This window comes from Dermochelys coriacea, chromosome 8 (genome assembly GCF_009764565.3).
Source record: "Dermochelys coriacea isolate rDerCor1 chromosome 8, rDerCor1.pri.v4, whole genome shotgun sequence".
Classification (NCBI taxonomy): domain Eukaryota; kingdom Metazoa; phylum Chordata; order Testudines; family Dermochelyidae; genus Dermochelys; species Dermochelys coriacea.
Window position 1 is genome coordinate 71,301,468 of NC_050075.1, and position 25,293 is coordinate 71,326,760.

A 25,293-nucleotide genomic window follows, 5' to 3' on the forward strand; every position below is an offset into this window, starting at 1 on the left:
CTCCAAGGGTAGGGTGCCTTGCGGTAGGCTTGACTCCCCAAACGGGTCTTCTTGGTCTCGGGACAGGTGCACGGCCGAGGGGCCCCGGTTCTTGGGGTTTGTCGGAGACCCCGACTGCCGGGTGGGCAAACAGGGACCTCCCCTGCCGGTCTTGTGCACCACTCCCTCCCACCGCTCCCTCCTTCTCCTGAAGTCCTTGTCTTAAGACCCGCTCGCTCTTCTGGCTCCATCGCCATGAAGTCTTTGACAAGGGACGTAGCCTCTGCGAGAGTCTTTGGCCCGTGTTGCTGTACCCACTCCTTCCCCCTGGTGAGAAGGATTCGGAGGAACTCCTCCAGTGCCACAGCATTGGCCACCTGGCAACTAGTATGGCGGTCAGGCTCTAGCCACCTCCAACAGAGGTCATGGACCTTCTGGGCTACGGTCCATGGTCTGGCCCCGAGCGGATATTTCTCTCAACGCAACCTCTGTCGGTACATCTCCGGACTGATGCCTGTCTGGTCTAGGATGGCGGCCTTAACCCTCTCATATTGCAGCGCCTCCTGTGGGTCAAATTGTGGTAAGCGGCCTGCGCGGGTCCCATTAAATAAGGGGCGAGAATAGTGGCCCAATGCTTGAGGGGCCACCGAGTGGCCGAAGCTACCCATTTAAAAGTTACTAAGAAGGCTTCGGGGTCGACCCCCAGCCCCATCTTCGTCAGCCGCACCGGTAGTCCCCCGCAGCCCTCCCTTGGCCCTCCTCCGGCTGGGTTGGGGGGAGGACTGGCTGCCGTTTTCAACAAGGTCGCTACCTGTTGAAAGAGTCGATCTTGACTCGCTTGCTGCTGAGCGGCCAACTCCCAAACCAGCCATTGCTGGGATTCTTGTTGCTTTGCTGCCTGCAGTTGCCGCTGCACCGCCAGTTGCTGCAACAGCTGTGTCTGCTGTTGCTGCTGTTGTACAGCCTGTTGCTGCTGGTTTTCCAGCAGCCATTTTAGGAGCTTCACCATCTCCATCTTGTACACAGGGATCCTTCTAGCAGGCCCTGGTCGGTTCACTTTTTTCTATGCCTCTGGTATTTTTGTATTTATATAAACTGGCTGTATGTGTGTTGCGCAAGTACAGGACTTCTGAAACACCAGTGTGGTTGTATAAATACCCTAATTGTTAGGAGACAACCTGGTTGCCAGGAGCCCCAGAATATCGGGAGGACCACTCCTTTTACTCAGCACTTTAGATATCGCTCAACATTTTTTGAAGTATCTGCCTGCAAATTAAAACAGAAACAGCCAGTACATGCCTAGAACTGCATAAAACTTCCCTAAAAATATGTCACACAGCCATTTCCTCCATCCCAAGGCAGCAGTAGAGGGGGGTTTAACATACACTGAATATACAGTTTGCATTTCAGTGGTTTCGTTTATACCAACAGATAGCTATAAGCTTTCAGATAGTTTAAGATATTAGGATTGCAAAAAAGTCCATAAGAACTGCCTATGTTCTTTCACATAGTTTGATGTTATGCTGCCTTTCCAGTCACCCGGAATGGAATGCTAATCTATATTATATTGCTCAGCCACTAGATGTCACTGTATAAATATTTTATTTAAATGAACCTCAGCTATACCAAAGGATCTTACGATGAACACATCTGGCATCTATAGGGAAAGTCTTGATCAGTCCATATCTGGTACAGTAGCATGACATTCACCACTTGATGTTCGGATCATCTAATAGTCAATCCTGTAATAAGCAGATGAAATACCTTCGAGTCTCACTTCACATCTGGGATAGCTGCAGTCTCCATTAGATTATACTTGCTAGAAGTATAACAGACTAGTCTGATAAAATGGGGTGTATAACCACCCAACTCATAACATATCTGAAAGACACAAATGGTAGACATGAAATTAGAATACCTTGAGTTTTTATAGTGCTTACATTTGGGGTCCAGGTCAGCCAGGCCTGACTCACCTAAATCAACATTCTTTTTATAGTACCATTGGTAGCCCTTAATTCCTGCAGTGAATTATTTGTGAACAAGTTCTGTTCTGAATCTTACCTCTGACTACATGACCAGTTAGCTGGGGAAAGCAAACCAATGATCTGACCTACAAGAGGCCATTCTGGTTTATTATTTTGACTAGTAAAGCTGCAGGCTCAGTAGATACCTTTTAATCAAGAGTCGGTTAAATCCTGTATATGGCTTAGCCATTCAATTGTTTCATCACAGGACCCCAGAAACAGCCTATTGTATAAAGATACCCTGTCCCTCTTTGTCTATGTGTTCACTGCATGCTAACCATGGGTAAATTAACCACTACCATGAGACCACTTTGTCAATATCAGCACACTGTCATCATGCTTGGCATTTGCACTGGCCTTGCATCTGGCTGTGACAAGCAATACAGCTTTCTAGATGTGTATCCTGTGATTCACAGTGCAACAACGCACTGTATCGCTCGATGCTCATCGCTGAAGACTGTTGTGGGTCATCTTGTCTGCCCACTCTGGGGACAGTGGGAGTAAATGAGCTAGGCCAGGAAATTCATTTCCTGGCAGGACCCAAGCTGACAGGGTGATGCATTGTTATGTGCTGAAGGTATGGAGCCTACTCACCCTAATAATTGAGACTGACAGCTGCTGCTTTTCAGGGAGTCATTGTTTATTTGGCATGCCTCTGCAGACACTGCTGCCAAGAGATGGTGGCAGGTGTTTCAAAGGTGGCATTTTGCCTGCAGAAGATGGAGGCAGCAGCTAGCAGTTACAAGCACACCACCATGCACTCCCTCCCAGCACCTGCTTAGGCAAACAGTTAGTTTAGGCACAGTCTTTGTTGGGCAGTGCAGTGCTGAAGTCAGAGAATGACTTAAAACTCAATATCAAAATATACAAACAATGGTGTTTTTAAAGTATCCACACCAAGAATTGTAAGAGTGTCTTTGTGGCTCTCTGGTCTGCATTCAAATGTGGAGTTAGGCTGCCTCTTGGTAGCCTGTGACTCTCTGCTCAGCCTCCTGGGTTTCTGGTCTCTGCTGAGATGACACTGTCCAATGTCCCAGAAATCGTCAAAGGGCTCTAAGTCTTCCCTTGGCTAGGAGTGTGGATAATAGAAGGGTTCTTCTTAGGTGTGATGGTTCTCTCTCTGCTACACTCCAAACAAAAGCCAAAACTGAAACAAAACCAAAACCAAGCCCTTTGTCTCTGAGTTCTAGCTTATGCTTGGGTCTGGTTGCGTTGCAAGCAAATTCCATCTCTGCCATGGAGCCTAAAATAATCTGAGAAGCAGAGTCCTGAGCCTGTATTGCCATTGCTTCGGGAGTCCATGGTCCAGTCTCCTTGAGGCTCAGTGTGGTAATACAGGAGCATCTCCTCAAAAGGGATACACATAATTAACTCAGGCTGCCTGGCTTCTAGACCCTGAACCACCACTAACTGCTGTGTGTCCTTGGACTAAAATGTTGAAATGTCTACTAATTTTAAGTTTCAGAGTAGCAGCCGTGTTAGTCTGTATTCGCAAAAAGAAAAGGAGTACTTGTGGCACCTTAGAGACTAACAAATTTATTAGAGCATAAGCTTTCGTGAGCTACAGCTCACTTCATCGGATGCATTTGGTGGAAAAAACAGAGGAGAGATTTATATATATACACACACACACACACAGAGAACATGAAACAATGGGTTTACCATGTACATTGGTCAAACTGGACAGTCTCTACGTAAAAGAATGAATGGACACAAATCAGACGTCAAGAATTATAACATTCAAAAACCAGTTGGAGAACACTTCAATCTCTCTGGTCACTCGATCACAGACCTAAGGGTGGCTATACTTCAACAAAAAAGCTTCAAAAACAGACTCCAATGAGAGACTGCTGAATTGGAATTAATTTGCAAACTGGATACAATTAACTTAGGCTTGAATAGAGACTGGGAATGGATGAGTCATTACACAAAGTAAAACTATTTCCCCATGGTATTTCTCCCTCCCACCCCAGTCCCCACTGTTCCTCTGATATTCTTGTTAACTGCTGGAATTAGCCTACCTTGCTTGTCACCATGAAAGGTTTTCCTCCTTTTTTCCCCCCTGCTGCTGGTGATGGCTTATCTTAAGTGATCACTCTCCTTACAGTGTGTATGATAAACCCATTGTTTCATGTTCTCTGTGTATGTGTATATAAATCTCTCCTCTGTTTTTTCCACCAAATGCATCCGATGAAGTGAGCTGTAGCTCACGAAAGCTTATGCTCTAATAAATTTGTTAGTCTCTAAGGTGCCACAAGTACTCCTTTTCTTTTTACTAATTTTAAGTGCCTCAATTTTTAGGGGCACAGACAGAGGTGCTTAGGATCTGATTTTAAGAGATGCTGAGGACTTATGGCTCCCATTAACTTCTGTTGGAGTGCTAAGTGCTTCTGAAAATTGGATTCTAGGTACCTCAAACTGGGAACCTAAATACTGATGTGCTCAGAATTAATTAGCGGACATGTTTAAACTTCAGCTTTAGTCTGTTTGTCCCAGTTTCACCATCTGGGCAAATGAAATGGGCAAAATAATACTTATCTACCTCACTAGGGTGTAATATTTACAAAGCATCTTGAACTACTTGGCTGGGTGCACGAAAATTGGCTTGGGAGAGGTTCTGTCTGGGAAACCTAGGCCAGTGAAGAGGAGGCAGGTAGGGAGAAGAAGGGTAGTGTGAAACAGCTCCTTCATAGTGAAGAACAAGTGGGTAGAGCGGGAGAGGGAAAAGTTAACAAGAGAGGCAAGAAGCTGGTGTGATGAAAGCTTGTATTTTTTACGGGTCATTCAGTTCAGATGGTAGCTTGTGATCTGCAATGTGTATATTATTCCTTAAACTGATTAAACAGTGTCAAGTCATAGGTTGTTATAACTGCGATATATTTGTCGTATTACAAGTAAGTGACACTTCCTGCGGCCTCAGGATCCAGATGTGGGCCTTTTCTAGTACATACCCTGCAGGGGTATATTTCCTTGATATAACTCTGACACTCTTTTCTGGCTTTGACTGCATATTGTGCAGAAATATTAAGTTTAAAAATGATTTGTCTCTTATAGCATAAGAGCCTTGTTTATGGAAACATTTTCACTAGGACAATTCACCTGTTCGTGTATTTTGGAAAGGGGATCAACAAGCTTGAAAACTGCAGAATCCCTGGAGAAAGATTAAGGACTTCTGTTTTAGTGGGAGTACTTTTCCCACTTATTATTATTGGTTCCTTCTTTTCTTTTCTTTTTTGTAATAATATTTGCCAAAATGTTATAAAACAATCACTAACAGCTATTGAAATCAGAGGAGCTGAACAAGTGAGCAACAACAAAATGTCATCCCCTCCTTTTGCTCAGTTTAACATGGAGGGACAAATGGATTCACTTTCCAATGTCTAACTATTGTTATCAGCAAAATGTACACTAAAGTGGCATCAAGGGCTATATTTTCAAAGCTGAGCCTCCCTCTGTGAAGGTGAAAATCAGGTAATTAGCTGTATCTTCTATAATTTCTGCCCATCCTTCAGAGGCACAGATCTTTATATTGTAATGAGATCCGTACAAGCCGACTGCTGAGACCTTAATTCTAACTGAGTTCTCCTAACTTGGCTATATTTTAAGTGGTTTACAAATAACAGTTACAAGAAAGGTGGTTGTAAATTATAACAGAGAAATGGATTAGGAACAGATGGACACTTTTCAAATAGTTTTTAACCTTATTTTTGTGGGTTTTGTGACTCATAATTTTATAAAAAATACTGTATTTTTAGGTTTACTTATGAGTGGAAAGTGGATTCATAGATTCATAGATACTAAGGTCAGAAGGGACCATTCTGATCATCTAGTCCGACCTCCTGCACAGCGCAGGCCACAGAACGTCACCCACCCACTCCTATGAAAAACCTCACCCATGTCTGAGCTATTGAAGTCCTTAAATCATGGTTCAAAACTTCAAGGAGCAGAGAAGCCTCCCTCCAGTCAACCATGCCCCATGCTACAGAGGAAGGCAAAAAAACCTCCAGGGCCTCTCCAATCTGCCCTGGAGGAAAATTTCTTCCCGACCCCAAATATGGCAATCAGCTAAACCCTGAGCACATGGGCAAGATTCACCAGCCAGATACCCAGGAAAGAATTTTCTATAGTAAATCAGATCCCATCCATCTAATATCCCATCTCAGGGGATTTGGCCTATTTACCCTGAATATTTAAAGATCAATTACTTACCAAAATCCCATTATCCCATCATACCATCTCCTCCATAAACTTATCGAGTAGAATCTCGAGTGGACATGAAGTAACCTTATTTGCTACTGACCTGGAACAAACACCCCTATATTTTGATTTTGTATGGTGTTTCTTTAGATACTACAAAATAAGGACCTGCTTATGCAATGATTTCACTGAGGAAGATCACCCAGGATTGGGGCCTAAAACACTAACAATTTGATAGCTTATGGAATTGATATTTCATTATTATTTTGCACCATAAACCTACCTTGGAATATGCTTTTACAGAGCATCTCTAAAATTCATCATCGTATTGAAATTGGTTGGTGGTCGACATACTCTAGGAAAAGTGGGACTAGAGAGAAATTATATGATACTAAGCAAGTCTCCTATATTTCAGTAGATAGTTATATTTTTCTAACTAGCATTAATTATAACTTAATGCCAATGAGGTCAGAAAAATTGTTTCAGTTTACTAGTAAATAAGTCGCTGAGTGGATTAACTGCACATCATGTCAGAACATAATGTAAATATGGTATTGCCATTGTGCATCATCATAAGTGAAATTCACTCCTGTGCAGAGGCCAGCAATGCATTAGGGGAGTTAGGGAGGGATATAGTAACTCAGATCAGTATCTTTATTAAAGTTCTGACTTTTCATTGAGAGCATGCTAGGGACATCCTAATGTTATGTCATTATCCTCAGTTTAAATTCCCACCCACAAAAAATATCTTTAACTTACAGTTGAGTTTGCATAAGTGCATTTCCTAATAAAGCAACATCTAAAACACCAGGAAGTCAAAGTCACCATTTAAGACAAGATATTCCTCCATACCAGCCCCAAATACCACATCAAGATATCTAAACACTCTCAGACTCTTCATTCCAAACTTCCCTTCAGTTTTAATATATAAGCAGCCAAATATAGATATTTAGTTTTGCACAGCATTCAAACACACAGTATGAACATTTGATTAATGTATTTCACTTATGCTCTCTCTTAAAGTCTGTGGGCTGAGTCTTCGCTATGCTGAACTGTGCTCCTTATATTGGCTGGTCTGGAAAAGAGGATAAGAGCTTGTTATCTCAAGGCCCTATGCTATCTCAGTGAGTGGGGCAGAAACTATGGAAACCCTAATAAAACAAAAAACTTCTCTCTTTGCAGTAAATAGGAGAGGATCTACAAGGGCTGAAAAGTGACAATACTTTGTTTCTGAATATCTTTGAGTTTTTATGAATATTTGTTGCTGCTTCTTTCCCCTCCCCTCCTTTTTTTTTAAAGAAACTGTGGTTTCTGAACAATAAAGGATTTAGTCAAAACATGAGGGACATTAAAGTTGTGACATAAGATGTCTGCATAAATGCTTAGGGCCCCCTGGCAATCTTATGCAAGCAGACTTCCAATTAAAGACAGTACATATTTGCTTTGCTGGTAATAAAAGCTGCAATCTGGCAAACATGCACACCCAGGACTAATTTTACACTGAAGTCAGTAAGATTTCTCTTAGGCATAATGGTCTGCAGGAAGGATCCTTGCATAGCCACAGAGAGCCAAATCCTCATTGATTTCAATGGGAGCTAGGTGCCTAGATGCCATTTAGGATCCTGGCCAGAGCCTCAATGCAGTTAACAGAGCACCTCACAGGTACAAGGGTCTGACTGTATCTTGAGAGCATTACTAGGTAACTTTTAACATTTCAAGTCTGCAAAACAAAATATGCTTATTTATTGCACTGGATCCTGCAAGGCTGACTTCTACAAAGCCCCATTGATTTAATTGGGCATCTGCCTAGGGGTCAAGCTGTAGAGATCAGCTTGCAGGATCAGTCCTAAGTTTTACACAAAGCATTTTAATTTGCCTTTCAATAGAAACAACTGGAGGAAGTTCTTATATAATGATAGCAGGACAACACCCTTAATTACAAATTAACAATTATTAGAAATAGTGCCCCCACCAATAAATTATTCTAAAATATCCTCAAATGTTTTCATTTGGAGGCAAATATAGCTCTCCTGCTTCTATAACTTTTTAAGATTTCCCTGCAATTTGCTTTAACACATCTTATTATTAATGAAAATTAAAATTAAAAATGCAAATGAATGAAAAATTAATTTGATCTTTTAGGACCCAATCCCAAAATGAACATGCAGGGAGAGGCATGTGCACACATAAAGCCCCTCAGAAATTAATACAGCTGTCCATGGAAATAGGTCTGCTTGCCTAGAGCTCCTTACATGATTAGGACTTTAGCTTTCAGATCCTCAGATTGATTTCAATGGAAGTTAGGCACTAATTAATACCTGTGAGAATCTGGGCCTTAGTTCTCAATTCTGCAAACATGCATTTGTTTAACTTTACTACTCCGAATGGTCCCATTGAAATCAATGGGCTATATTCAGTAATGAAGTTAAGTGTGTGCATAATTATATGCATTAATTGTTGCAGCCTGGCAAAATTCTTCTTGCCTATTTGCCTAAGAAGAGTGTTCCCCCCCGTTGAGTAAAATATCATGCATTTTTCATTAGTTACATATCAGGGTAAAGGGAAGTAAAATAGACTTTAAATGTGGTATAGTAAATGTGTAAGACAATTTATTAAAACAGGTATTTCTAAAAGTTAATTTAAAGTGTTACTATTTTTTTCCCTTTGGTCCTAGCCTCACACTTGCTTTAACAAGCAGTTCCTAGGGCGTATTCCCTTCTGATTAAACTACTGGTTGGCTCCACCCCTCTGCTGAAGTATGATACAACTTGTCAGAAAGCAGGAAGTCTGGCTAGAGCACTCTGCATGATTTGATAAGGTAAGCATGATGTTAAGATTCTCTTGGTAGCCAAAATGCTTTGAAAACTGTGTATTAAAATACTAGTTTTAAGAGTGTTTGTGGTACTGGGTGAAGTGATTGCTTTATCTTGAGCAAGGTGTATATAGCAAGTAAAGAACAGGTGTTCTACAGTCTGGTTCAAGAGTGTCTGTTGTGATAGTGTAGGTCAGGCATAAGGTTAATGATTGCTTTCCTGTGATTAGAAAGTAATAATTGTAAATAGAATTTTAAAAAAATGTATGTTGATGGGGGAGAAACTCAGTTTTCTGTATTCCCTGTGCTATACAGAACTGTAGGTATGTATAGCAAAATTCAACTATTATAATCTGGTATATGCAGAGAATATAAATTCTATTTTAAGCTTTATATATAATTTTTTCTGGAAGTCCAGAAGCTTTTGAATCAACACAAATTAACTATTTTAATGCCATACACTTCCAGCATTGTTTCTATATTATACTAAAATCTAAATTTCTTCAGATAACCTGTGCAAAGAGAAAGCTATGTTTCTAACAGTTATAAAGCAAATGAAAATGCTTTGCATTTAGTGTTTTATAATAATAATGCTTATACAATGGCTTTCACAGAAGACTTTTTGAAGAGATCTAATTATTTAGTAAGCATGTTCATTGCTGTAAGTTTGAGATATTAACAGAGATACTGTTAAACTAAATTTCTTTATCTAGAAACAATTTTGACTTTTAAAAAAATACATTTGCCTCTTCATGTTTTACGATTTGTACCTTTTTTTTTTAAAAGAAAACTCTCTTCTCTATTCCTGTGAGGGGGGAAAAAAACTATCCCACGGTCCTGATCTTATAATTCAACCTGCATAAGCGAACCTTATTAATTGGATGCAGGATTGGAGCCAAAGGTGAGAAAGCTGACTCCACTCTTGCACATATTCTAAACATGTGAGTAACTTTAAGCATGTGCATAAATGTTAGCTGGAAGCCCCAATCGTGCACAGAGTTATTAAGTGACCAAAGTAAACTGGATAAGAAAAAGAGAACTTTCTTCTCTACTCTTTCACTTCTATACTTGTTCAGTGGAATATGCTGAAAGAAGTGTGGTTTATATTTGTTTTTTAAGTTGCTATTATCCTTTCATTTAAAAAAAAAATGAATTGTACCTGGCACAAAGCAAGTGTGTATTATAACCAGAAATTATTGTATAAAATGCTGGGCAAAAATGCATTTTCAGGAACAAGTTGTCAAAGAGGCTTCCTGATTTGTACCAGGAAAACATGTGTGCTTAAAAAAAAAAATGGCTCTGATCCTGTACTAGCACAGCAGTCTGCCAATGTGCAACAAGTTGAAAGCTTAGCTCCTTATTCACCTGTGTACAATTTCCTGTTTTACATACATGTATGTGTGAAATGTTTGTGGGTTGAACTTGGGAGTCTACTTTAAAAATGACAGTATCCGGCTTCTTCATTTTAAAGCAAATGCATTTTGCTCTCTTGTGTGGCTTTTATATCTCTAAGGGTATGTCTACGCTTACCGTGGATTGATGCTGTGGTGATCAATCCACCGGGAGTCGATTTAGCGGATCTAGTGAAGACCCGCTAAATTGACCGCAGATCGCTCTGCTGTTGACTCCACTGGAATGAGAAGCATAAGGTAAGTCGACAGGAGAGTTTCTCCTATCAACCCAGCGCGGTGAAGACACCGCAGTAAATTGACCTAAGCTATGTTGACTCCAGCTACGGTATTCATGTAGCTGGAGTTGCATAACTTAAGTTGACTTAATCTCGTAGTGTAGACCTGCCCTAAGAAGACACTCTCTTTTAATCTTCCATGTATGCAGCTTTAATGTTAACTGAAATAGAAAACATTGTAATGTGTCCCACACTGCAAACAGCAAATGAGACCCAATTTTTCCTTTGCTCAGACTTGAATGGTCTGTGATTATTCCTGCTCTTGCACTGAACTATATATTTTTGTTTTTTGCAAGCTAACAAAGAATGTGTACAGAATACAGAGAGCTCCCAATTTAAAAAGGGATACTATACTGCTCAGGATGATAGGACTAAAATGCAACCTTCTTCCTCTATTATAAAATTTTTGAAATGCAACTTTTTCTTTCACCCAGATGGCGAAATATCTATCAGACTTCCTAATAGCTCAGTCTTAAAGTTCCAACTTCTAAATGACTTACTAATACAGGGTGCTGAGTTTATTGCTAAACTGAATATGCAAACAGAGCTGTCCTTCTGCTCTCTGTGACGACTATGTTCTTTAGAGCTGACAGGGGATCAGAAGTGACCACAACCCTCCTTTTTGTATTGCTCAGGGAAGTGGAGCTCAGACAGCAGGGCTCTCTGTCCCCTGTTGTCTTGTGAGAATAGTGAAAACATGGCATAGTGTGACATGCACAGCTATCACATGCACAGAAGTGCATGCAGAATCTGAACAGTGGGTCACCTAGTTTCTAATTCAGATGCTCTGTCTCCCTCTTCTAAAGAAATTCCTCAGGGATGAAGTGTAGGAACTTAGACTGTTCCATTTGGGGAAGGGGTGAGCTCTGCCATCACCCCAGTGGAACTAGCTGTTGTTTTCCCATCCCCAAAAATCTCATGGAGGTCGGGAGACCTGCTGGATGCCAGGGCCTCTGGTATAGAGGCCCAGTGGTCATGCACTGGCACTCTGTTCCCTCTCTGAATCCCTGGCAGTATGGCTTGAATGAGACCAAGCTCCTAGAAATTCTTGGCAGTTGCCTCAGGTCCCCCTTTTAGGAACATTGCCCACGTGTAAGGGGTTTAGCATGGGAGATAGCACAAGCTGAGGCTTCGTTGCTTTTTCTGTAAATTCTCCTCAGGACCAGCTGACATTTTCCCTTTAACTGGAGATTGCTGATCTTTGAGAGAACTCTCCATGATGTCCTGGGAGGTGGGATGGTGCTGGTGCTACAGAGGCACCTGACTACCTAGTGTGGACCTCTCATCTGGGGGGGAAGGGGGGGTTTGTGTGCACACACATGTCAGGTGGGAAAAGGAATGATTAGGCTATGGGATTCTAATCATCGTACAGCTTTTAGTCCTCTAAAAAAATGTGTGTGAGGGTTGAGATAAGGGTGCATCTTTTTAGCCCATTAATGATAAATATTGTCTCTCTCAAAATGTAATAAGATAGTTGGGTGTGGCAGGATGGAGAGGGAAAGTTGGTACAGCTGGGCATATTCAGCAGAAATCCATTTTCAATTTTAAAAACAGACTTTTTCTGGGGTTTGTTTTTACAACTTTTGATCTACACAAAATACAAAGCTAAAAATTCTCATACTATACATTGTCTTAACAATAGCTGAAGTCAAATCCAGTATCTTTCAGTCCTCACTGTCCCACATCTACTAAGAGCCTGATCCAAAGGTCATTGTAGTCCATGAAAGTACAACCTCTTATTTTCTAATCTGTCCAAAGAATTTAGCCAGTGCTAGATACTTGAATTCTTCAAAAGGGGATAAACCTTTGAGTTTAACAGGTAGGTCCTGTTATGAACAATCTGGCTTTGCGATCATAGCAGCTTTTGTGGACAGACCCTCCTGTCTCTCTTCTGAGGTCAAAATGACCTCTCTGAACTCCATCAGTTAGTGGTCTTGCTCTGCTCTATTACATATCTAAATAAGCACAGCTGTTTTCCCTTAGTTCAGATAAGCTGAGGAAGGAGGGACTTCAGTTCTTCAGGAGTGTCTCTTGCAGGTACTTGAAAGACCTGACTGGAAATCCAGATCCTGTTTAAAACCAAAATATCTGTTCCTCACTTCTGAAATCACTCGCTTCCTGGGAACAACATTTGTGTTTTTAGGCAATCCCTGCTGGCCTGCCAACATGTTAACCCATGCAAATAGGGTAGTCCCCAGTGCAGGAGTCAGGGCAGGGTGCCTCCAGTACAGAAGGCTCCTGCTTGAGCCCTGAGTAGCTTGCCTATCTTGTGAGAGACTTCTTAAAATGGAAGGTATTGGGTAACAATGGCTTGGGGAATAGATTGAAGATTCCAATTCAACTCCAATTTAGGCCAGTACTGATTACAAGTTACCTGTCAGCTGTTGGCTGTTTAGGTGACCTCTGTAAAACTTGTTTTACAGTCATGGCCCTGTTCTAAGTAAATACTAGCACCAGAGCTGGCATTAGCTGTTAATCGGGTTAGTCTGATCATGGAGAAGCTAAGGATGAAATGGACGTGGAAACTAAACTATATATTTCCAGATAGTCAGTGCCTCCTGAATTAGGATTGGCAGCAGAGACCGGAAGCAGGCGCTGTCAAATATCATGATATACTGAACATTGCGTAATTAGAGGGCTGAAGGACTCTGTGGAAAGTTCCAGATTCAGTACTTTTTATAGCTCAGTGTTTGAAGCATTGTTGTATGACACTTCTGCAAGTGGGGGTTTATTCAGATCAGTATATTTTGAAGCTAGTGGATTATCAATTCTCTCTAATGAGAGAGCGGAAAAGGAGTAGTGTATTGCATAGAAATGAGTTACAAAGTACATAATGAACACACAAACCCCCCCAACTGGCAAGTTCTAAAGCATTTCCCAAGTAGTCACTGTTTTTTGTTGTTTTTTTATTAAAGTATAAATCCTGTAACATTTTGATCTACTGTGCTAGAATACATATAGTCTGATTAACTGTAACTAACAATCTGCTGACATTAAGGTCTGCCAGCTCTCACACCATATAGGACAACCATGTCATAAGGTCATTTAAAAAAAAACTTTTGAAAATACTTCTGGACTGTAAAAAAGCTAGGGTAAAACAGCTTGACTTTCTTTTCGTGATTTATTGCAGTTCATTGTTGAATGGTGCAGTTTGGTTAACTTGTGAACGAAACCTTAAACTCCATGAAGATTTTCCATTTCAAATTGTATATAGATGGCTCTAAAGTTAATATAAATGCTAGAGATTATTAGTTATCCCATACTACAAGAACTGCTGTCTTCTAATGGGTGTGTTCCTGTTATATAAGGTAACTATGGATTGTTCACGTATGGCACCAGTGTAGCTAACTGCGTTCTGCTTCACATTGGGTATAAAACCAGTCATCTGTGGGTAGCCTTCGGTTTTACTTGTAGTGTGGCTTAAGGGCTAGTCTTTTTCCAGTTATGATTTAATAGAATTTATCTAGAGTCTTGGATTTAATGTGACCTTCTGATTGAGCTTTCCTTAGATCATCTGACAAAAATCAATTCACTGCTTTTGAGCTGGAAATAGTCATGGAGGAGAAAAAAATCTAACAATCTTATTTTTCATTCTTGTAAGATATTTATAGCAGTGATCACTTTCAAATTATTCGCTACAGGCTGGGGAAGGAGGCGTGTTTAGAAGTTTTTTGAAAGTCCTCTTCCCTTTCATGGTGATTTACAAACGTAAACAACAAAATGTGTTATTCAAACAGAATAACTCCAATGTGATCTATGTGCATTTTTTTTACCCCAGAAGAGCCTGATCAAAAATGGGATGCATGTGAAGTCTAATGTTTCTAGTGTGTTTTCAGAGCACTGTGATTAGGAACTTTTTTTTTCTAATTTTCCGCCTTACCTTATTATTTAAATGCTGCCCTGGAAAAATACATGTCTTAAGCTCTACACTATATGGTTTATACACTTATTGAAACTTTAATAGCTTTTGGACAGACTATAGCATTTGAATTTGTTTACCTATTAGGCAAGTGTAGCAATAATCTTAATGCGTTTGAGTTTTTTTTATTTTTTTTATTGTCTGTGATGGTTGCTCATTTTTAGCAAATAACATGCATGACTTCATGTTTTGGAAATTGCCTATGATAAAGCAAATCTATGCTATGGACTGGAGAACTGTAATTATCAGAAAAAGTAGCCCTGTAATTTTATGGAGGGAAGGGTAGCTATTCTAGATTCCATTAAGATGTTATATGAGAAAGGGTTCAGAAAGCTTGGTTGACCCTGGACTGACTTTTCTGAACCTTTCAAGGAGAACAGCTGTATTGAGTGAATACAAATGTTCTATAATTTTACTAATGATTGACATAGATTTACCAGGTTTGTTATCTTACCACTCTTGATTTCAACACATTATTTGAATTATTGAGATCTTATGTTTATGGTGACTTTTTTCTGAAGCAATTATTACTGGTTCAGTAAATTAATTAGCTAATTCCCTTTAAAACTCTGAATATCACACCATCCTGACCTACTGCTAATATATATATTCAATTTTCCAAGCAATTCAATTTTTCCTTCATGGCTTTTAGTTAATGTGTGGTTAATGGTGTCATATTCACAAGGCTGTGAAGTGTTCTGTCTCTCTGTTATTACTGTTATGGACTTAAGGGCAAACAAGCTACAAGTCTTAAAATGTACCTATACTGAGGCTTTATTGTAAGTCAGCTTCTTAACATTCTCTCCTAGTCTAGTTTTTTTTTCTCTTCCCTTAAGGAAGGGTAAGATATGCAATAGATTGGAGGAGAGAATTATCTTTGGTGCTACACTTCAATTCCCAAACTTCAAGGTGTTTAGGTTTGGGGCTTTACCACTATGTGGAATGATATCTGGCATGACATTCTACTTTGGATTGGGTTTCAAACACTGAACTCCTTTCAGAGAATTTGGGCAACTTTCAATCTGAGGTACAGTATTTGGTTGGACTCACCCCTTACAAAAATTGGCTTCTCTCCAGTGCCAAATTCCTATTCTCTCTGACATTCCACAGAAAGTGAATCTCCAAAAGACTCAAAATACTGTTTGCTGTATATACATGTACTAGAAGGAACTGCGTTTCAAGAATAACTTCCTGTTACTGGCAGAAGAACCCTGAGAAAAATGTTATGCTGTAAAAGAATCTTAACTCAAAGTAAGGGACTTTCTTAGGAAACTCAGCTGCTTTTTTTTTTTTTTAAAGGAGGAATAAATTTTAGTAGGAAAGTTGGGATACAAAGCAGAAACTCACTTATCCTTGTATAAATGTCTCCCCACACTACCTCCCATTTTAAATGACTGTTCAGCATAACCATTATTTCACATCTCCCTCTTCTCTCTCCTGTGCAAAACCATTTTTAGCTTTATGGAAAAAAGTAGCATTGTTACCAATTCAGTTTGCAGAAGAATAACCTTGGCTTTTTTTTTTTTTAAAGAGAAATCTGTACCACATCATCTACTATTTAAACTGGAACCCTAAACGTTGTTTTGTTATCGCCTTATCACATACACGTCTTATCTCTTGGTAACTGTCGACATGCTGAAGCTGGCTGGGGACATGGAGTATTTTCCACTGAATGCATCCAATGAAGTGAGCTGTAGCTCACGAAAGCTTATGCTCAAATAAATTTGTTAGTCTCTAAGGTGCCACAAGTCCTCCTTTTCTTTTTGCGAATACAGACTAACACGGCTGCTACTCTGAAAGATGTTGAAGCTTGTTATACCTTCTGTTAGTAAGAGCTCATGACAGGGAGGGAAAAGTTGCAGTGACTTGAGCCAGCATACTGTGATCTCAACAAGAACTATGCAAGCTTTCTTTACACCAAAAATCTAATGCAACTCAGTTCTTGTAAACTATATCCTCTATGTGCTCCTCTGCCCCTCCAGCACAGAACTCTGGTGGTGATTGAGAATTGTGATGGATTTTTGAGATGTGCTTGAATGGGGACTAGGAGGAGCTCACCAAATTCATTTTAATTTGTCATCTGCAATAAGCTTGGAAACCAGCTCTCTAAAAGTAATCGATGACGCAATGAGTTTGTATACTAGCTTGTCTTGTGTCTCAGTATTCTTAAGGAAAACAATAGCTTTGTTTTTAGGGAAGGTGGTAGTTGTTCTAGTAGTCCCTGGAGTATAATCGTTCTGAAGACATGGATTTTTCTCAAATTTACTGAATGTAAGAGCTGTTTGCTGACTTTATGTAGAAGCACAAACCCTGCATTGTTTTGTACAATTGCATCCAGCATTCTGGGAAAAGAGCTAATATTACATGCTTCTAGAGCAGCGGTTCTCAAACTGTGGGTCAGGACCCCAAAGTGGGTCGTGACCCTGTTTTAATGGGGTCACCAGGGCTGGTGTTAGACTTGCTAGGGCCCAGCGGTGAAGCCCAAGCCCCACCACCCGGGAGCTGATGCCCTTGGGCTTTGACCCGGGTGGCAGGACTCAGGCTTTGGTTTCAGCCCTGGGCTTCGTCTTTGCCCCAACCCTGGCTCAGGCTTCAGTCCCCACTCCTGGGGTCATGTAATAACTTTTGTTGTCAGAAGGGGGTCACGGTGCAATGAAGTTTGAGAACCCCTGTTCTAGAGTGAATAAATGGTTACTCTGGCCTTGTAGCCTTTCTGATTTCTCTTTTTATCACAGGCCAGGGCTCTGCTTATCTGAGAAATGGTGCTGTGCCTGTGGTATTTTCACATCCATATGTGCTTAGGAAGCTTCTGAACTCATTTTTTCTGATCTATTTGTGTAAAATAGACTACTTACCCAAATCAGAAATATACTAATGTGAGGTCCAAAGATCTTCTTTCTGGGAATGTCTCTCCTACACAGTTAAACGGGGGAACTCTACTCTCTGGTAATCTGCTTTCAACCTTGAGATGTCTCAGTGAGGGTGAAGAGTCTTTTTCTTACCATTTTGTTTGACCATAGTAGAAACAAGTTATCTTCATCATATGGTAAAGGTGCACCAGGTACTTGTCAAAACCCCAGATACCATTTAATGAGTATGCCCTGAAATAATGCTGCCACCCAGAGCGTCTGTCTTGGAACAATATTGTGCATAATATCAAATGTCTATCTTATACCTGTAAGTACAGAACGTATTGTGTTTACAAATACTGTTCATATAACAGTACCATAATGGAAGAAAACACGAGGATGAGGCAAAATCAGTATCAAATGTATTCTTATTTTGAACAATTTCCTCGTATATAATAATTGAAAACTTTATTTACAATGTTCTGCTTAACATGCAGAATAGCAACCCCATTCCCATAAAAGATCAGACTGTACATAAATGTAACGTTAAAAATCCAGACCTACCATTCTGCCATACACTCCATTGTGGCAGAACAAATTAAATTTTCTTTCTTTTAAACCTCTGGCGTCCGATCTACATTGCCCTCCATCATGATCTTCAGTCCTAATAGATCAAGGTTCTTTGCATCAATATTCATTTCTCATGATGAAAGGTGAAAAAAAGTCCAGGACTACTCTGTTCAAATCCAAAAGATGATTCCATGGGGGAGTGCTTTGGGAAAACCTGTATGTAGCTAATAGAAATACAGGTTTTTTCCTACAAACTAATAAACTGACAAATATTTTTCTAGTGCATAAGATCAGAGTTTAGTTCTAGCCAGTAACTTTGTACTTTGAAACAGTAGCTTTATTACTGTGACAACATTCTAAAAATCGTTTGTTTCATCTGACTTTAAAGAAATGTTTTTCACTACTTGGCCATTGTAATCACTGGGGAATCTTTAGTCATGTAAAAAAGAATAAATATATGACTAGTTCACAATCAGTACTGCATGATTTGGATTACTTTGTCATTCTGATTAATAAACATCTGGACTTGTCATAAGCTTTTGTTGTTCCTTAATGCTATGATCCTTTGAATTTGTATTTTATTAGGTTGACTTTGAAACTGCATATGTCCCATGTAACTGGTGGGCTTCATCTGACTGGACTGGTCAGATGAGGAAGGGTGTAATGTCATGTAGGGAGGGTTTTGAGTCAGGTCCCTGCTTGGGGCTGACTTATCTTTTCTAGGATTGACTGCAGAATGCAACTGAAGATTGTAGCATGGGCTGAGCATGAGACTGGAAAGCAGGAACTCCTGAGTTATACTCCCAGGACAAAGATTCTTTGCAGCCTTGATCATGTCAGATAATCTCTCTCCCTCTGTTTTCCCCATCTGTAAAACAGGGATGATATTTACATATGTGAGAATGTTAGTGTTTTGTGAAGCATTTTGAAAATCTAAAAGGAAAGTGAGGAGTGTCTTATACTGTGTAATAAGGGCCAAGTATCCTCACTTCAAGTATCTGAGCGTAGAAGAAGCAAAGAGTGAGCCCACACATGTTTGGGGGCTATTGGTCCTATCTTCTCTTCACTGTTGAGAGGACCCATAAATGTCAGCAGAAAGGCAGAAAAAACTCTTTTGAAAGGGCTATTTTAAAAGGAGAAAATAAACTTGCACCTTGCTTTAAATGGTAGCCTGTTCACAACACAACTCTTGCCAGAGAGGACAAACAGTACCACATGACTGGATGATCCTCCACAACCACAAAGTTCTTGAACAAATAATCATTCATGCTAAAATTTGTTGAATGCTTGGTGTCTATAAACAATCTCAATGAATGCCTGGCAATTGTCTGGATACTCCAGTTTGCTAAGATTCTTGAACCTGGTGCCTTTGCTTGTGAAGATGTTTGCAAATATCTTTTTTAAAAAAAATAATTTAATCATGTCTACTAAAGACCAACATTAGTCTTCCTACTCTGTAAACAGCATAGCATTTACAGTGTTAGTTAATAATGTGTGACTTTAACTTATTCAGATGGAGTCTCCTGGACTGGCTTTTACTCTTTGGATATTTGCCTTTCTTTCTGTTCCTGCGGCTTGTTATCCAAATGGAAAAGTAAAAGAGGCCTGCAGTAGTATGATGCCTTGCCATGGACATTCTCCACAGCCATTGCCTGAGCACATTATATCAGTGAATGAGACTGAATTTAGACCAGGGGACCATATAAAAGGTATTGTGTCCAGCATTGCAGTTGTGGTAAAGTACGGTGGTCAAAGAAAGTGCTTTGTCTTGCTTCACACTCCTCTTCTGTAGATTTCTTGTGGTTACCTGGTTTAAGGAATCATAGACAGCCCCATCCTGAGAAAGTTGAAATGTCCTGATGATGCTCATGAATATTAACCTCTAAAATAATGTTAAACAGTGGTCATTGCCAAGGCACGGGGTTTGGGGGGCAGGGGAAGCATATTTGTTCACTTCCACCTTTACAGATTACATTGAAAATATCTTAACATCTTACCTTTTTTCCCCTCCTTATTTTAGTTAATTTATCTGGTCCAGTTTTTGAAGGATTTTTCATACAAGCCCGGAATGCAGAGAACTTGGCTGGCCCTGCAGTTGGCTCTTTTATGCTAGCTGAAGAGAGGATTTCTCAGCTCCTGACATGTGGACTTGTAAAGGTATGGTATGTGTTTCAAACGGGGACTAAGATGCATTGGTGTAGCTACACCAATAGCTAAAATCCCCAGTGTAGACATGGCCTAAGCTTCTTAGCCCTTCTCGTTCTGTTTAGGCAGCAGCTCAACACAGTTGGGCAGTGACTTGCAGATGGAGGTGTAGCTCTCTGCAGTTAGCTCTGGCCAGAGCCTCCAGCTTCCAGTAATGTGCAATAGTTAGTGCCAACTGGCTCTGCACACAGCAAGTAGACTATACCTCTTAGTGTGTCAATATTAAGTAGAACATGTAGCACAACATACAGCATATATTGTAGACATTGGTCATTTCCACAGCCCAGTTGTAAGTGATTCCCTTTCATAGGACCCAACTGGCTTCCCACTGAAGTCAGTATGGAGGCTTTCCATTGATATCAATGGAAGGTGGGGTGGGTCTGGGCTTGTTCAGGACTGAGTTTAACTGCATCTCTAGTGCACCATTGTGTTGCCTTGTAGAATAACTATAGGAGTGCTGCTATTTGTACATAGTTTGTAATATATATTCCTATGTGCAGGGTCTCTCTGATTCTGGATATATCTGTTTCAGAATTCTGCTGTCAGTCACACTAGTAAGTCAAAAAAGAAACATGTAGAGGCTTATTGGGTTGCTCCCACAGATGCACCGGAACATGTACAATTTCTGTAAGTAAACACGATATTGGAGCTACTTTATTAAAAATGCAAACTAGGTGAATATATAGTGTTATCTCTGTCATAAATATTGACTAGCACCCAGGAAATGTCTCGGGAGGAAACTGTTATTTTCCTCCCTTTTCAGCCCACACCAACTCCTGCTCAAGAACTGTCTCTGCTGCTTATGGAAAAACATCAAAATTCTCTCCTCTTTTTTGAAGTGGGGAAAGTTACAAGGCATGTTACCAGCTGACACTGGCCTACTACTTAGGATTTTTCCTGTCTCTTGGCAAAGGGGTGACTTACAAATGTAGCGATAGAAATATTTTTGTGATGTGTGAATTTTAGTTTAATTCCTAAGCAAAACTGTACACGTGCGCTACCGTTGTATGGCTTTACAGTTTGGACCCAGGATGTATGGTATGAACAGTGACACTCATGTTTTGAAATAGAAATTTAAATGCCACCCTTCTGTGATGCTGCAAGTTATGCAGCAGGCAGTTGGGAAGTGACTGCCTTGAATCCATTTCTGAAGCTTGATCTGCTATGTGGTAGATCCTTTTAGCTGGAGGGTTTTGCTCTCTTTTCTCCCCCTCCCCCCCACCCAGAAAAACCTAACAACCACCAACCCACCCCATCAGGTACCTGTGTAGATGCCAAGTTTGGAGAGAGTAGTTGTATGACACATTATGACAAGTGTGTTAGCTTTTGGCCAGCTAAATAAAGGAGTTTTTCCCTCCTTTTTCTTAAACCATTATTTAGTAATTCATTTAGTACTTGCACATCCCTCACAGCTCTGAATATTTGTATGGTTTCCTCCCCTCCCCTCAGAGCCACAGTTGTAGAGAAATATGAAATCTTTTGGGTGAAGATTCCTGGTCCCATCATTTCCCAACCTAATGCACCACCTTTGACGACACCTACAAGTATTACACCAGAGATTCTACCAACTTTACAGCCAGTTTACCATCTAACAAAATCGGTGGGTATCACTTCTCTATTATGAGCTAAATTCTGCAACCTTTATTCTGTTCTTATGCCTTGTTTCAACAGGAGTTTTTCCCTAAGTAGGGCTGCGGTTACGTTTTTCTTTGGCACTGTGTTGGCAGAAGGTGGAAGATAGGAAATGACCTATCAGATTATTGGTTTGCAGTGTTGTTGTAGCCAGGTTAGTCCCAGGATATTAGAGAGACAGGGTGGGTGAGGTAATATCTTTTAGTGGACCAATTTCTCTTTTTGTCTCAACTTGTCTTTCTCGCCAACAGAAGTTGGTCCAATAAAAGATATTACCTCATCTATCTTGTGTGTCTCAGATTATTTACTACTGAGGTGTTGAGAGAAAAGGAGTGGGAGAAGGAAACTCAGTTCAAGCACCATTTAGTAAGAAGGTAAAAAGGCAAATACCTACGCTCATCTGGGGGTAATGTTATGCCTTATATATAAATAGCCATGCTGACCTGTGGTTCTGTATAAATAAAACTCGAGTTTAATAAAATGAGGGTGTGGGTTGGCAGGAACAGAGTAGATTATTTCTATACATTAGTGGGTAGGCTTAATTTATAACTGCTTGTTCACATGGATTTATCTTTGTATGGACTTCCATTACTGGTTCTTGAAGTTCTAATTAAAGTTGCAACATTAGTTGGGCAATAGTATTCTCATTTAACATGACCAGGTTTAGCAATATGACATCTTTTTCCACTTACTGCTATCTTGAACATGCTTGTTCTGAATTTGTTGTATTTAACTTTGTACTCTCAAAGTTCAGTGCTATGTATCGGGCTTCTGTGCATCTTATCTTTTCTTGTTGGGGTTTTAACTAACTATTCAGGAAAAAATAGACACTTTTTCTCCCCTAGTATGTGCTATTTTGAGTTTGTAAGAGTCCACAGTAGCATCTTTCTAATAACTTAAGCACTATGGGGTTGATGATGACTTAGAATAGTCTAGGAAAAGTGAGATAGCGGGAAGTCTGAAAAAGTATATAGAAACATTTTACTTAATTATAACTTATTTTATTAAACGGAAGAAATGTCCTTGGACAGGAGGGGATTGTATTATATTTCCAAATTATAGCCTTGTTACCATTATGATGTCAAACTCTTTCATTTGAACTGATTGGTGAATTCAAAGCTCACAATTTAATAACTACCATGACAGTGAATTCTAATCCTGGTTAGTAATTATTGGCTGGGTGGGGGAGAAGAAGAGGGGTTTCTTTATGCATTTTCTGTATAAATCTTCACTTCTACATTAGTTGGGACTATAGTAATTGTAGTTGTAGTACGTGGGGTGGGGTGGAGAATGACCAGCTTCTTTTGTTAACTTAATTTTCTACTCGTCTGTCCAGTTCAATGCCTCCGGCTGTGGAAGTACGAAGTTCTGCATAAGGAATCCTCCAAAATGTGATCCTGGGGCTGCCTATTGTTTCTTTCTGTCCTTCAAACAAAATAACCACTCGGTACTTATTGAAATGAGTGGTCCTAGTGAAGGATATATAGCCTTTGCATTATCTCATGACCAGTGGATGGTGAGTATCCTTTTTACAGTATTTCCTATGCCATCCAAGTAGCACAACAAAATATATAAATAATTTATTCTTAGTCAAGAAAATGAGGATGAAGACTGGTGCAACCCCACCATTCTCAGCTGCACATCCATCAGATTTTCTAAATTAAATAGGCCTGAGTAGTAGATGAGAACCCTTCAAGAGAAACTGAAATGCTGATGGAAAAGGTGATAGTGGCACTTCCCCTACTAATAATTACTCCGATGTGGTGCTTGAGAGCACTGCTGGATGGAGGTAGCCTCTTACAAGTGTGGAAAGAAAAATGTAGTCCCTGACTTAACACGTGCATTAAAGATCCTCTGGCACTCTCTGAAAGAATAAGGAGAACTTACCTTCTGTTTTGATCAAATTCCAGACAGTTACATTTTTAGCATAACTAAATTCCTGGGTAGTCGCAGTTAGATGCGATATTCTCCACTGCCTATCCTAAAAGGAATCTGCTGTATGTTCACTGTGGTTTCTGTCCAAAAGAAGTATGCAGTTCAGGAGTGGACGCATTCATTTCTGAAAGCCCTTTGGGGATTCTTATGGTTGAAGAGAGTTACAATGTGAAAGAGTATTATGCACTAATCGGTATATCTAACTTCCTTACTGAACAGAGTAACATTCTTAAAGCATTTCTTTGTGTCTGTTGTCACAGGAAAAAGTAGTTCTTCACTCTACAAATATAGGAAGAAATAATGTTCTCTTCTTTGTTGACCTCAACAGCTAATTCCAGTTTTAATCACATAATTTGATAATGTAAATTGATCTACTTAGCTTAAATAATCAGAGGTATTTAAGTGGCTCTGGCAATGTTGATGGGGATACTTTGTAGAAAAAGTACAGAGTAATTTTATTTATAAACAAATTATTCATTTGAGTTAAAATCCCTCCCCTTTTTGGCACTGATTTTCAAAAAGTCTAGATGAAAACACTTCTAGCATCCCAAAAACACTGTGCTGATGGGCTGTCAGACACCATGATCAAACCATTTTACAGACTATCCTGGTGCTGACTGCATAAATACTTTAAAAAGTACAGGTTTCAGAGTAGCAGCCGTGTTGGTCTGTATTCGCAAAAAGAAAAGGAGTACTTGTGGCACCTTAGAGACTAACAGATTTATTAGAGCATAAGCTTTCGTGAGCTACAGCTCACTTCATCGGATGCATTTGGTGGAAAAAACAGAGGAGAGATTTATACACACACACACACACACACACACACACACACACACACACACACACACAGAACATGAAACAATGGGTTTATCATACACACTGTAAGGAGAGTGATCACTTAAGATAAGCCATCACCAGCGGGGGGGGGGAGGAAAACCTTCCATGGTGACAAGCAAGGTAGGCTAATTCCAGCAGTTAACAAGAATATCAGAGGAACAGTGGGGGGTGGGGTGGGTGGGAGAAATACCATGGGGAAATAGTTTTACTTTGTGTAATGACTCATCCATTCCCAATTCAAGCCTAAATTAATTGTATCCAGTTTGCAAATTAATTCCAATTCAGCAGTCTCTCGTTGGAGTCTGTTTTTGAAGCTTTTTTGTTGAAGGATAGCCACTCTTAGGTCTGCGATCGAGTGACCCGAGAGATTGAAGTGTTCTCCAATTGGTTTTTGAATGTTATAATTCTTGACGTCTGATTTGTGTCCATTCATTCTTTTACGTAGAGACTGTCCTGTTTGGCCAATGTACATGGCAGAGGGGCATTGCTGGCACATGATGGCATATATCACATTGGTAGATGCGCAGGTGAACGAGCCTCTGATAGTGTGGCTGATGAGATTAGGCCCTATGATGGTATCCCCTGAATAGATATGTGGACAGAGTTGGCAACGGGCTTTGTTGCAAGGTTAGGTTCCTGGGTTAGTG

General features: G+C 40.0%; 1 protein-coding gene across 6 annotated transcripts in view; it reads left to right on the forward strand.

Annotated features, from left to right (window-relative positions):
* The first annotated feature begins 8,552 nt into the window (after positions 1–8,552).
* Positions 8,553–25,293, forward strand: part of FRRS1 (ferric chelate reductase 1) — a 30,952-nt gene continuing 14,211 nt past the window's right edge. Inside the window, exons 1-8 of one of the 6 annotated variants that reach the window (XM_043520153.1) lie at positions 8,553–8,717; positions 8,875–9,018; positions 9,799–9,953; positions 19,551–19,746; positions 20,058–20,194; positions 20,775–20,869; positions 21,692–21,842; positions 23,211–23,390. In XM_043520153.1, the coding sequence (XP_043376088.1) occupies positions 19,551–19,746; positions 20,058–20,194; positions 20,775–20,869; positions 21,692–21,842; positions 23,211–23,390 (759 nt within the window). In that variant the 5' untranslated portion in view covers positions 8,553–8,717; positions 8,875–9,018; positions 9,799–9,953. Of the gene's footprint in view, positions 8,718–8,874; positions 9,019–9,039; positions 9,336–9,798; positions 9,954–10,525; positions 10,662–19,550; positions 19,747–20,057; positions 20,195–20,774; positions 20,870–21,691; positions 21,843–23,210; positions 23,391–25,293 lie in introns of those variants that run through there. The other 5 variants (XM_038412674.2, XM_038412670.2, XM_038412671.2 and 2 more) reach the window with 5 other exon arrangements.